The sequence below is a fragment of the Paramormyrops kingsleyae genome, chromosome 1 (genome assembly GCF_048594095.1).
Source record: "Paramormyrops kingsleyae isolate MSU_618 chromosome 1, PKINGS_0.4, whole genome shotgun sequence".
Lineage (NCBI taxonomy): Eukaryota > Metazoa > Chordata > Actinopteri > Osteoglossiformes > Mormyridae > Paramormyrops > Paramormyrops kingsleyae.
The window spans coordinates 6,583,792-6,597,551 of NC_132797.1; the positions used below are offsets into that span (position 1 = coordinate 6,583,792).

Here is a 13,760-nt window from a genome sequence, read left to right on the forward strand (position 1 = left end):
TTTCATTTTCTATAAGCGCACATGTAGTGCCAGTCAGGAGAATCACAGCGATAAATCTATGCACTATTATAATCTTTAATTCTAACGTTACTTAAAATTCCAGAAGTACAACGCAATTTAAAAGTGACGGACAATAAACAGAAACATTTAACCAAGGGCAGAAGCAAGTTGTTCTGCTAATAAATGCGTTTCCAACTTGTACATGTGAAAATAATCTTTAGGTACTAGCATGCAAGTTAAATGTGTGGTGACCGTGGTGTAAGTGGGTTGATGCACTGTGCATTCTGTTATTTAATGTACTCCGCATGTGATGCTGCATGTCGCATGGTTCTGTGCCTTGAGCAGCCATGCAGTTAAAAACATATAAAGCGCAGCTTCTTCTGCATTAACCCTCACTAATTAAACAGATTAAAGAAATTGAGTCCTGGATATGGTTAGAAAGCTTTACAGCTCTTTCATTCCTGATGATGGAAAAGGAAAAAACAAATTTCACATGTAATTTTTAATATTAAATTCACCTTCTTCCATCTCCAAAGTCCTTATGTTACTGGTTCTACAGGCATAGTTACCGTAGTTTTAAAAACAAACCAGCTTTAATTTCCTCTCGTTAAAAAGTCATCCTGAAACATTCATAGCGGAAATGACTAATACTGCATGACTCGCATGAATCACGCTCAGCTGAGAGGGGAGACCTGGTCCGAAACTCGCTTTTCAGTTTGGGTAACGGGTCACACAGGCAGCTCCAAATGCACTCCCACCTCATCCACATATTGGTCTGTGGCTCAGCGAGTTAGGACAGTCAGAAGGTTGTTGGTTCGAATCCCAAGGTCGCCAGGGTGATTTCACCATTGGTCCCCTGAGCAAGGTTCTTAACCCCCAAAGGACTATCTAACCCAGCTTTCTTAAATCTGTATACTGCTTTCGATAAAAGTGTCATCTAAATAAAAAACGAAATCCCCTGCGACCCACTTGGACAAAGGCTGTGGTGAACAAGAACTCTAGGAATCTGTTGTAAAAGATTACACTGAATTGTTTTAATCCCCAAATAGTGAACTCGCAATCCCGCTGCACCAAACAACGGAGAATAAAGCGGCATTCAAACGTTCCGCCCGCAAGAAAACCCGCCATGGCGCAATCGCTGCACCTCGTCGGCAGCAGATGGAAAGCAACTTGAGGTGACATCCTGCATTAGCGTCCGAGGGCCGCGGTTTCTATATAAAGAGCGACCGTAGGGGATCCGGGCGGGAAGGCAGCACCCCTCAGGCGAGCCGGCCTCCCACCCAATGCGCGTCCAATACGTGCGCATCATGCTTCCAGAAAAATCTGCAGGAACCCCGACCTTCTGTCCAGGTGTTTTGTTCCTTTTATTGGCAGTTAGAAAATAGGACAGCATGTTATTTATAAAGTTACATTAAATGTACAGCGTTGGGTGGGAACAGAGCATAAACAAGAAAACTGATGGATTGGATGAATTGAAGAGCAAATTTACAAAAGTCATCCAGTCAAATTTAATAAAAGATCTTCATTGGATTACATGACGACTGAGTTAGCTTTGGTTCCCTGTACTGTAACATATGATGAGGAAGCCTGACTTTAGGTCACGGGAGATCTCACCTCAAACACAACCAAAAAATGACCTGAGTGAGTTTTGGAAACTTGGTTTCAGGAACCGCGCTCCACGTCTTAGTCCAGCAGAGTCGCTTGGCATATCGGGTTCGAAGGATGTTTCCAGGATCAGCTTTGAGCATCGAGAGCCTGACTTCAGCGCAGAACGGAACGCTGGCGTTGTGACTTCAGCCAAATTGGGATTCCTTAAGCTCCTCAACTGCGGCTCTCAGCAGCAAACGGAAACTCCTCTTAATTCCAGTGTGACTGGCTGTCCGGAATAAACCAAGAACCGCCGCAGTGTCTGCATTTACGGTTTACAGCAAATATGTGGGTACAGAATCTATTTTTGCTGGAAATATAAAATTTATAAAATCATAATGGATCTTCCGGGACAATACAGAGGAACTACGACAAGTTAAAATATTTAATGCTAAAGCAGCTAAAATGAGGAATAAATATAAATACCATTTAGAAAAATTAATCTACCTAAATAAAATATAAAATATACAAAAAGCTTTGTACAAAAAAAACGCTTCTAGCCTATTCACCCTGTCTGGTTTCAATAATCAGATTCCCAATGGACTTTCTAACCCTAACTAACCCACGCTCACCTGTACAGCTATACGGACTATTTACAGATTATTCAACATAAATACTGCTTCGTCGCAGCTATTGCAGGAAAGGACTCGCAACGTCCATCTTTTAGTCAGGCGTCTTTTTTGCAGGAGGTTCCGGGCCCTATGAATGGTGCCTCCGGTTCCGGCTTTTCTTCATCTCCCGCAGGAGCTTCCACTTGCCGGGAGCGGGGGGCCGGGCCTTCTGGGCGTGTTTGCGCTCGCGGAGCCACACGCTCTCGCAGTACTGGTCCACGCTGCTCTGCGGGCCGCTCATCAGCCGCAGGTAGTCCTTGTAGCGTTGACGGGCCCCGGCCGCGGCTGTGGCCACGTCGTCCCGCTGGGTGGCCGGCCGCGGCTCCATCTGGCCCTGCTCGATGACCCGGAGGCCGAGCCGCAGCACGATCCGACTGAAGCTGTGCTCCTGCGCCATGCAGTGGTATGTGCCGGCGTCCTGCCGCTGAAGCGAGCGGATAAGCAAGCCCAGCTCGGTCCTCATCACCCGCTCGTCCAGCTTCACCTGTAGGGAGGTGAGGGGTGGGGAGGACAGACCCCGGTGACGTTAGGTAGCAACTCGAAGACGGACCGATCATGCCAGACTGTCCAGGGCGGGTAGCTACCTAGGAGTATTGCTCAAAGCAGGCTTTCTTTATTAGCCAGATTAGCCCAATGTAAGGCTTATCCAACGGTATTGCCACTTACCTCTCTTTCTATTGGACAGTTTTCACATTTGGCTTAAGTTATCCAGCTAACTGGGAAATCCTGCTTTGTGCTCTGCAGCACCTGCCGAAGGGCCAATCAGCATGATTTTCATAATTACTCAGCCAATCACTTGACTGTATTCATAATTTAGGACAACTGACCAAGGCCTATGAAAGGGGGCATACAGGAAGTTCAGACTGTGCATACAGGAAGTTTACCCTGGTACATCATGAGGTCCTGCCCCCACTGGTATCTGGCTTTCTGAGCTGCAGAGCCAACACCCGCCAGTCTACAGCCACGACCGCAGGAAACGGAAACAGATCCCGCTAACGGAAGTGACGGTGCAGCTCGGTGTCACCCGTGACCTGCTAACGGCGTTTTATGCCTCATGGGGTGTCAGAGGCTAAAGTAATACAGCTGCAAGTGGGCAGCATGGGGCGGGGGGGGGGCGGGGGGACACTTCAAAGCATACCTCAGAATCAAAGGTGGTTTCTGAAAGGCGTGAACATAAGTGAGAATCGGGGAGGGGGGCGGAGTTTAAAGGCAACTCAACTGCATCCCTTCTCCCACGTTAAGTAAACATAATGCCCAGCCACCCCCCCCCCCCCCCCACCCCCCACCACGTGGAAAAGGGCTGACTCATTCACCGGCCCGTGCATATAAGTGACCTGAGAATTTTACCAGAAGAGTAGTTTTGACGTGCTGGATAAAGGTCACTCCTCAAATCCAGAACATGGCAATGTAATGAGCCGGTTTACACCTGTTAGCATAACAGTCTGCACAGGGAACAGACTGTGGGAAGGACATCCATGTTGCTTGCAGAATAAAGTGTCACCGGCCTGTTCCTGGCTCTTGGGCAGGCGTATTTGTGAAATTCCTGCCACGGGGACGTGACGGCAAGAGACGGGGAAAACTAAGCGTGCAGATCCGAACACTCTGCTCCATAGAAGTGAGGATCCGCTGACCAGCGTGACGGATATGAGGCACGTGAGACTGACATTGAGGAACATGTAAAACACAGAGTCTGACTGGCCTGAAACACAAGGAGGTCACACACTTTGAGGAGGGCTACACCATAGCGCCACACAGAGGTCACACATGGTGCTGGGATAATCCATAAATCTCTTAAATGCATTACAGCTCAATAAAAATGTACCTTAAGTCCAGCGGGTCAAACGATTCACATGCCATTTGTGGCAAGATGGTCCTAATTAGCAGCAATATGCTCACCCCCCTAACCCACCCCCTCGGAGACAGAGTGACCAACCCTGCTGTCCCCAGATTCTTTCTGCTGCTCTGGGATGGTCCTAGACCAACTACATGTTAAAAGCAAACAGCCCTGCGAAAAGAAAACTCCCCAGGGCCAAAAAACCTGCGCACTGACGCATAAACCTAAAAAGAATAGGGATAATGATGTGGCGGTGGTGGGGGGGGGGGGGGGTGTCGGGCAGGACACCAAGTGCGGTGCCGACACTGGGAATGTCACCTTCAGACCACGGCCACACAGTCACTGGAAGTACATTGCTGTGATTCCATCAACAGGACAACCCCGTTGACCGTCTGGGTTGTGGAAAAATGTCCGGCTTCCCCTCATGAGCCGCTGGGGAGGGGGGGGGGGGGGGCGGGGGCCAGACAGGCTGGGAGACACACGCCAGTGTTGCCTGGATCCTTTGTTTTCCTGTCTACGCTTCGCCTCTCATCCCTGCACCTCTGAAGCTCAGCACAGAGACGCACTCACTTCAGATCAGTCACGATAAACACTTCCTCTGGCACAAGCTACGCCCATATATATATAGTGGGGGGCGGGGGGGAGCGACGCAGAGCTCCCTGAAAAGGCTACAGGTGTGCAGACCGGCTGTACAAGAGCAGGAGGCTGTGGGAACGACTGGCAGCAATTTTCATCAAGACAGGCAAACAGGGAGAGAGAGAAACAGGGAGAGCAAGAAACAGAGAGACAGAGAGCGAGAAACAAAGAGATAAACAGAGAGAAGAGAAAGAAGCAGGGAGATAGAGACAGGGAAAGCGAGAAACAGAGAGATAGAGACAGGGAAAGAGAGAAACAGAGAGATAGAGACAGGGAAAGCGAGAAACAGAGAGATAGAGACAGGGAAAGCGAGAAACAGAGAGCTAGAGACAGGGAAAGAGAGAAACAGAGAGATAGAGACCTTTTCCCAGCTTTTATTAATCCAGACCCCCAATGAAGACGGTAAGACGGGTCGACACCACAACACCAAACAAAAGAAGTAAACAAGCAAGCAACCGGAAAAAAAAACACGGAGATAGAGAGAGAGACAGGGAGAGTAAAAAACAGATAGAGAGAGACAGGGAGAGTGAGAAACAGAGAGATAGAGAGACAAGGAGAGCATGAAACAGAAAGATAGAGAGCAAGAGACAGGGAGAGTGAGAAACAGAGAGATAGAGAGACAAGGAGAGCATGAAACAGAAAGATAGAGAGCAAGAGACAGGGAGAGTGAGAAACAGAGGGACAAAAAGAGACACAGAGAAAAAGAGAGAGGGACTGAAAGACAGGTCACAAGACAGAAAAAAAGACACAGAGGCAGACAGTGAGAGAGAGAGAGAGAGAGAGAGAGAGTGATGGAGACAAAGAGAGAGACAGAGGTGCTGATATATAAAAGCCATGTAGTGAGCATGGCACCCTCCCTTGCAACAAAAGCCCTTTTCTGGAATTGGATCGGAATGCCCAGGTGGGCAGGATGGCATGGAAACCGGCAGGCACACGGAGCGGAGGGCAGTCAACGTCGCACTAAATCAAAACGCCGTGCCCCAGACCGCCCCTGGTCCCGAGCGTGCTGGCGCGCCGCTATTAATTAACGCCACGATCGATAACGAGGACAGAGAGCCGGACGCGGAGGAAGCCGTTAAACAGGCCAGCTATTAATCAGCGGAGACGGCTGGGGCGAGAGCAAGATGGCTGCCTCGCCTCGCGCCACAGCTGGGGGGGGGGGGGGGGAGATTTATCACACTGCAGGAAGCGGCGCTGCTGCGGTAGCGGAGGGTCTTTGTGAAAGACGTCCTTCGCAGGGAAGCGCTGCTGCGGCAGGGAGACGGACAGGAACGGCGGCGAGCGCGTCAGGCTGGCAAGCTTCCCGCTGTCGGCACGCCATCAAGAACAACGCCGGACAGACGCCTCGCTCCAAACCGAGAGCCGAAAAGATAACTCTGCTCAGATTTCTGAAAATCCAAGCAGCCAAAAATCGTAGTTATTTGGGTGGTTGTGGTCAGTACTGTTTCATTAAAAAAAAAAACCTGGTTAGTTCTGTTCTCTTTTAATTGCACCTTTCTAAAATCCTAAGTAGTTCATAAAAGCAGAAAAACATTTCTGTGAGGTCTGCATTCTGGCCATCAGAACCTCTGCTCTGCGAAGCGGGGGAGGGCAAAAACAGTACAGGGTCGTGGCTCATCTCAGCCATCACAGTTTATTACCTTTGCTGTTTGTATGGTTCTCTCCCAACACGAGATTCGGCGGTAAACATGATCGCACGGTGGCGTGGAGCCAGGACAGCAGAGCATAATGCCATTTGCAAAATAACACAACAAACAGGCGGCTGCAGCTCTAGATGATGAAATTTTATTCAGTTGTAACTTCTGTATCTAGCAGACACTTTTATCCAAAGCCATGTACATTTGGAGCATAGCCTTTCATGTCAGATGGCCAGAGTTTTTGCTCACCATGGTCGTCTAGGGCTCGTATAGGGGATTTAGCTTACACCTTCATCGGTGACAACGTACATATTTGAAAAGGCAGGGTCACACAGTGCCTGGAGTAACTGGGAGTTAAGGACCTTGCTGAAGGACCCAACAGTAACATCATTCTGTCAACCCTGGGATTTAAACCAACGACCCTCTGATCACAGGTACTGCCATCCTAACCTCCTAACCTACTGAGTCACACATCATTCCTCTTATTCACCCCTGCTGGAACTGCCCTTCATCCTCTGGACGCACTTCCTCCAGTTAACACAACGTCACATGGAACAAACATCCCGGTGTCTGGCTGCTGGGATTGGATCAGGATTACTGCGACCCTGAAGGGCGGGGGGGGGGGGAGCATTCTGTAATTTCACTACATGGTTATGGGCTTGCACGCTCTCTACTGAAATACATGTAAACCAAACAGACGTCCAGTTGTTGAGATGGAGTTCTAGCTCACTCCCCTGGCTGACCCCCCGGCCAAATTGGGTCGAACCCTTGCCACGCACAGCATTCCATATTAGTGTGAGATCTGATTGTGGCAGGTTGTGCACAGAATCTGCCTCCCTCTCATTCCTCAAACCGCTTCCCAATGTGGATGATCTTTCTTTAAGCTCAAAAATCCGCCATATTTCAAGTCCCGGGAACATAGTAACTATCAAAGTCCAAGGCACCGTGACTCTCAATCACTTAAATCCACCGAGAGTGACAGCTGGCTGACCGGCTGCGGTAGACTGGGGTAGCTGGGAGGCAGAGGGCCTGACTACTTAAACTTCTGTCCTGGCCTTGCTGTCGTAAACATGTCCACATATTTTTAATATTACAGAAAACCTACAACCAGGACTAGGGGGGGGGGCTGCTGAGCCAGTGAGTGGGGATTAAACTATTCTTGCTGCGTCTGATTGCAGGTACATTCTTCTGAGGCTCCAACATCATCCACAGCAGGCTGTATGCGAGATGCTTCTACACACAACCCCAACCACCTAAGTCTCAATAATCTCTGCAGCACCTACCTAACAAGCCAAGTGCTCGGACCACGCACATCGGTGAGCCAATCAGCAACAGCCACACACTTTGATGGCGAACATGGAGATAATGAGTCTACAGTAACTCTGTTACTCGGTAATCAAATCTTCAAACTGTTAAAAACACAGAAGAATCGATGATCATGGATGAACAGGGGTTCTCAGACCAAGCTGGGACTGCTAACAAATTCAATACTGAAAGAGTATGCTAAATCAGCTTAACTGGGAACAGTTTCTTTAGCAGAGAGTCTATCAGCTTGAATAGTATGAAAAACACCACAGATCAGCAGGAGCTGGGTTGGAGATCCCTGACGTAAACTACTAGTCCGGTCATCACTCTGGCTGCCAGTAAGCAGCAGGTGAGACTCTGCGGCCTGTCAGTCATCACCGAGAGTGAACGACTCTGTCACTGAGACGGGTCCCGCGGGCCAGACTGCACCTTACCTCCTCCCGGTGGTCAGAACCGGTCCTCTGCAGGAACCAGCGGATCTGGGCCTGCTGAGACTTGGGGACGCACTCCAGGAAGGTGGAGTTGTGCTCCACCCCGAACAGCAGCTTCTCCTCAGACTCCATCACCATGGCTACACCGGGGGGGGAAGTTTCACAATAAATCATAACAGACCAACCGCTGCAGTCTGGGCGAGCACACAAAGGGCAGATGAAATGTTTATTCAAACACTTTCTCTCTGCCGATGCCCCCCCCCCCCACTGACAGTAACGTTTTCCCCCATAATGCAGCCAATGTTTGATTCTCTTCTTGGCGGCCGTCCCAAGCCGGCAGTGCACTCACCATCGTCCAGGTCCCAGCACTGGCTTGACGGATCTCCGTTCTTGATATCCTGCCTCCGGGCTCGCCTGTGAAGTCAGATCCATCCCCGATTAGGGGCCTCGTTCAGACACACAGGGGGGGCGAGGCAAGAGGCTGAGTGACCTGAGAGTTCGTGCCCTTATAGGGGGGGTCACTATCCCGTCAGGGCTCCTTGATCCCAAATTACCACCCCCCCCAAAACACACATTTATCTTTACAGTCTAACAGCTACACGTGAATACACAGGAGGCCTACAGACCCACAAAACCACACCCCCCCCCCATCCAAAATATCAAGGCTACCCTTGTTTGCTTCCTTTGTCCCCACCTCCCACGTTTCTCAGATCAGTTTTCAAAGATTAAAAAAAAAAATCCCGAAACCCAGCCGTGCGATGACCCCCCCAGGGAAGAGAGTACTGCATGTTTCTTGACAAGGAGCCAAGGCATGCCCCGTGCTGCCCACCACTGGGGGGGGGGGGGGATGTGTACTGCAGCACAACGAAAACAACAGCGATGGCCAACATTAATCATCGGGCTGTGATCCCTCCCCCCAGCCCAAAAGATACAGCAAAAAGGATGGAAATGAAATAAAAACTCACGCCCCTCCCGGCCTCTAATTCCCACTACGACCTTGAGAACAAACAGCTAGGGGGCGGAGCCACCTGAGACCTCCCGAAGCACATCGTTAATCGCGCCCCATAACGAGCGGCCACCTGTGCGTGCCTTCGAGATGAGAGCGCCTGAACCCACGACCCGCCCGAAAACCTAGGACCGCCACATCGGGACCTATGCCCGGCTCCTCCTCTGCCTGACGTACCTCTTAGAGGCCGGGATGTAGCGGGAGCAGGAGTGGCCGTCCCAGGCGCAGTAGGGGTCTCGAGCCAGGCAGCACTCGGCGCAGCCCTGCCCGTAGAGGGCGCATCGGTGCAGGGACACCTGGGCAAGGCCATCTTGGGAGCCGATGTACAGCTGTTGCTATGGAAAAACACAATAATAATGAACAAGGCAGATCAGAACAGAGCTACATGGTGTTCTTACACAGTGTTAATACACAGTGTTATTTTACCAGGCTCTCAGACGCTATTTTCAAAAGACCTCAATATATGAACACAATAAACATGAAACATGAATACTGGCTCTCTCTGTGAAAAATAACATAATAACATTATTGGGGACAATTTTGCAACCTTCGTAGCAGTGGCGATACTAGTCTCTGAACGTGTTTATCTGGAATATCGTTTCCCCCGTCACCGTGACGACAAGGCGGCACTGACGTCGTGACGCGGCACAGACTGGAAAGTCTCATGCTTTTCCTGTGTTTCTGGCCACGTGGCTGCATATAAACAGACGCGGTCCCGTGCCATCGGGGCCAGGGGAGGGCATGACGAGGCACAGCAGCCGTTCCGCCAACTGATCCACGCGTCACACCTAAACCGGACGTGGCAGCCGATTTATGCAAGACTCCCTGCGGTGTTGGCTCTCGGGGGGAGACGCTTGGAATAAACGCGCTTGAGGAAGGAATTATCAGCCTCTTTGATGCCAGGATGGTCACGGCTGAGATGGTATGGTGCAAAAACAGCCGAAATGCAAACGGGGGCTCCGGCACAGCAACTACGCTGGGGGGCACTGTGGGGGCATGTCCTTCTGACCCTTCAGTGAACCTGGTAAGATGATAAAATGCAGTGTGGGGGGGGGGGGGGAGGTTGCTCAGTGGACAGGGAAGAGGGGTCTGGTGCCATCAACCCCTCCCCAACACAAACACCCACCCAGAGAGCCTTTTCCATGGGCCTAACAGCCCCTCCCGACAGCCGTTCATCTCGAGTGCCAGGGAGACACTCCGACGGGCTGTCGGCACGGTAACGAGGAGGATGGGGGAGCTGGGGGGCCGTTTACATGCCCCGAGCAGGGTGTCACTTCACAGCATGCGGCCCAGCGACACCGTCCTGCTGAGGGATTTTATTCAATGACTAGCGGAGGGTGTTAGAGATCATCATTACCCTACAGATCGTGAACAAAGGTGCACGTGGATGTTCTTACTTTTTTGGAGGAGATTTCCATACTCAGAATCGGCGACGGGACCTGAAAAAGACAAACAATGTTAAAGAAAAAAATACATGGTGCACGTTAAGGTATCCATGACTGGTGCAAAGGGCACGTTTTTCTTCGTAGCTCTTTAACCAATCAAACGACTTGTTTTAAAATGGCCCCCACTGCCTTCGTTTTATCTCATTTCGCCTTAATTCAATTGTGACTTTCTGTGTGCTCGTGCAGCTGAAATCTAAATGGCGCTGTGGTTTTACAGGCTCTGTTTATTCTGGCTAAATGCGATCCAGATGAAAGAGCAGATAAGAGACAGGCAGAGTGTTCGGCGGGTGAGAGGGGAGGGGGGCAGAATTAGGAACACCTGCCACTCAGAATCCTCCTCTCCTGGAAAACGTCCCTCCCCGCCGCCGTCTGTGCGCCCACGTGGGGCGTCGATTGGTCCCGGACCCCCCCCCCCCACCCGAGGCAGATGACGGGCAGCGAGCAGATCAGCATTTAAGGAACACGCCTGCAATCTACAATCTATCCATTCAAGGAAGTAAAGCGTAAACCAATTTGATGCGTCAGTTGGCGGGAGCGGTCCGCCGGGTTAATTAACAATTTAAATGTCGAGAAACACCAGACAATTCAAAAGCTGCCTTTTTTTTTATTTAATCTGTGCTGCTACATCCCTGAAAGTGAAGAAGCGTACGCTGCCGATCTGGGAAAATACCCAGCCTTGACCGTAAACAAAGCACTCGGCATCAGACCCCGCGACGCCTCAAACGGTAACTGCCTGCTTCCTGCTGTTGGTGAAGTTTCCTCCTCACCTGGAACACCTGGAGCTCCTCCAGCAGCACCTCCTCCGTGACCCAGTCCTCCTGTGTGATGGTCACCACCTTCAGGACTGTCCCCACGTCTGATAAGAACCACACAGGCATTAACTCACGTGGTTCCCCCACCTTAATCCAGTGTGGCTTAACTCTGTGCTGATTGCAATTTGTTAGGGATGAGGGAGATGACTGATTTATAAATCACTGCTTTGTAAACCATAACACATGGCCTTGCCTCAAATTCTGTTGGTGCATCTTGGTGGCAGTGACCAATCTGACCAACAACATAATCCTAATGAAAACATTTGTATAGAATAAATTCTTCTATGGTGCCAAATAACAACAAATTATTGGAACTGCATAAACCAAACTTCAGTTTAATTAATGGATTAAACAGGAAGAACACGTAAAAGAAAGCGGACAATGTCATTAGCGAGAACAAGCCACACTGCTTTTAAAACGAATAACACCATCATTTATGGACAACAGCGCCATCTGCTGCTGAAATGGAGAAGGTGCAACACTTACAAAGTTAATCATTCGCAACATTAAATACGAAGCAACTAAAATATAATTTTCTAGTTACTTCCAAATATATGATTACATAGAAATAATAACCATCCCAAAAATCAAGTGATATTACTAATAATGTACAATTCTTGTTTTAAAAGTTTTAAATTAAAGATTTCATAAATAACAGTCAATCTGCAATCAGTTTTAATCTTAGTCTGCATGTAACATATGATTCATATGTACTAAGTTGTTCCTAAAGTTTGCCAGTACCTCAGTTAGTATTATGGCTAAAATACGCCGACAAAAACCGTACCCGTTCCCAGGAACATGACCGCATACTGGCCGTCCTCAGCCGCCACCTGGTCCACGACGATCTGCGTGAGCCGGTAATCGGCGTTGATCCTGGTAAAGACCGGTCTCCCGGTGACGGGGTACACAGCCTTGTACATCATGGGATGGTACTTTATGAAGCTGATCACATCGTCCGGGAAGTCCTTAGTTGTTTTTATTCGAGGATCGTACGTCCTACTTGGACACTGTGAAATAACATTAATAAACGACGGGGATCATGAATCAGGGAAAGAAAAGGTGATTTTATTAAAAGTAAAAGATAAACTATTTGTTTATAATACAATCAAATATACACTTTCAGTTGCTTTACTGAAATTAAATATTTTCACTGTACTTTGAATAATGTACTTGGCACAAAGTCCTTATTTCCAGGCCTCTAAAAAGGAGATGTCTCCCCCTAGTGGATATGCGCGATATACCGCAACGTAAACATGTGTTCCACAGACTCTCCAACGCTACCTGTAAAAATAAGCAATCCTGATGGGAAAGGCTATAGGCTGATTATTTATATTGAAAGTATTTATATGATCTGACCTGATGTTCTTTTTCCCTTTGATACAAAGGACTCATAGGGATTTCAGAAAAGCAGCTGGGTATTTCTAACATTCTTGAGAATTAATTTTTTTGGATAAATAAGATCCATTTATCTCCGCTGCTACAGAATGAAAATATACTAAGTACAGTGTATGTTTTGTTGAAAAACTGTCAATTAAATGTATGGCCTAGTTATTTTAAAGTACCTAAAAGGCATTATGCAAGCATGTGACAGCATGCATACTGTATTTGTGACCCAGATGTTATCTTAATAGTAACAGCTGTATATGCTGGTGTGTTATAATTGTGCATGACTCCTTATACCAAACAATAGTTAGAACACAATTTCTTGAAATCGAAATACACAAATACAGAAGGAGTGCCCTGCTGGTTCCAATCGAATGGTTTAGCATCAAACAAGCATTTTTGTCACTCTTAAGCTCTGATGAGGGTTGTTGCTTGCAGGAGCTGTAATACACTTATTTTATTTCCAATGTGGTTATTTCCATTGACCTTTATCCCACAGTCAGGAACCTGCGGTATTCAAACCGGATTTTTCAGGATGAAATCTGTGGGAGTATGGAATGCTGCTATGGAAAATAGATCCGGACATATTTATGAAACCCTGACCCCACTGTTTTGACACTCTGCTCCACTTAAACAAGCATCTACTTGACAGTACTGCCTTACAGAGAACAAAGCACTCAGTGCTCAATCGGAGCTGTGTTAATGCAGGTGCAGTTTACGCTTACAGTGCCAGGCCTTGGGTATGGGATTCGCCCCTCGTACTCCACCCAGCGGTGGTCCGGTCCTTCTTTGTGGGCGTACGGCCCGTTGAATACGGCCCGGATGTCAGCCATGCTGTACACGCAGACTGCTGAACCCTTGAAAATGGAGCTGGACACACATAAACAGCGAAATCACAAATACGATGCAGGATTCCCACACTTACACTTACAATTACAATTACACTTACGATAATCTGGCATAGTGGATGTTCCACACAGCAGGATTTCTCAGTTAGCTGGGTTAACTTAAGC

The 13,760-nt window shown here is 48.7% G+C and overlaps 1 protein-coding gene across 4 annotated transcripts in view; it reads right to left on the reverse strand.

The window, feature by feature from the left end:
* Positions 1-1,340: 1,340 nt before the first annotated feature.
* Positions 1,341-13,760, reverse strand: part of sema3d (sema domain, immunoglobulin domain (Ig), short basic domain, secreted, (semaphorin) 3D) — a 35,275-nt gene continuing 22,855 nt past the window's right edge. For all 4 annotated transcript variants that reach the window (XM_023809066.2, XM_023809065.2, XM_023809068.2 and 1 more), the window contains 8 exons: positions 13,473-13,617; positions 12,149-12,371; positions 11,320-11,408; positions 10,505-10,546; positions 9,285-9,442; positions 8,451-8,515; positions 8,105-8,241; positions 1,341-2,742 (listed from right to left, as the gene is read on the reverse strand). In XM_023809066.2, coding sequence (XP_023664834.1) covers positions 2,347-2,742; positions 8,105-8,241; positions 8,451-8,515; positions 9,285-9,442; positions 10,505-10,546; positions 11,320-11,408; positions 12,149-12,371; positions 13,473-13,617 — 1,255 coding nt within the window. In that variant the 3' untranslated portion in view covers positions 1,341-2,346. The remainder of the gene's footprint in view (positions 2,743-8,104; positions 8,242-8,450; positions 8,516-9,284; positions 9,443-10,504; positions 10,547-11,319; positions 11,409-12,148; positions 12,372-13,472; positions 13,618-13,760) is intronic.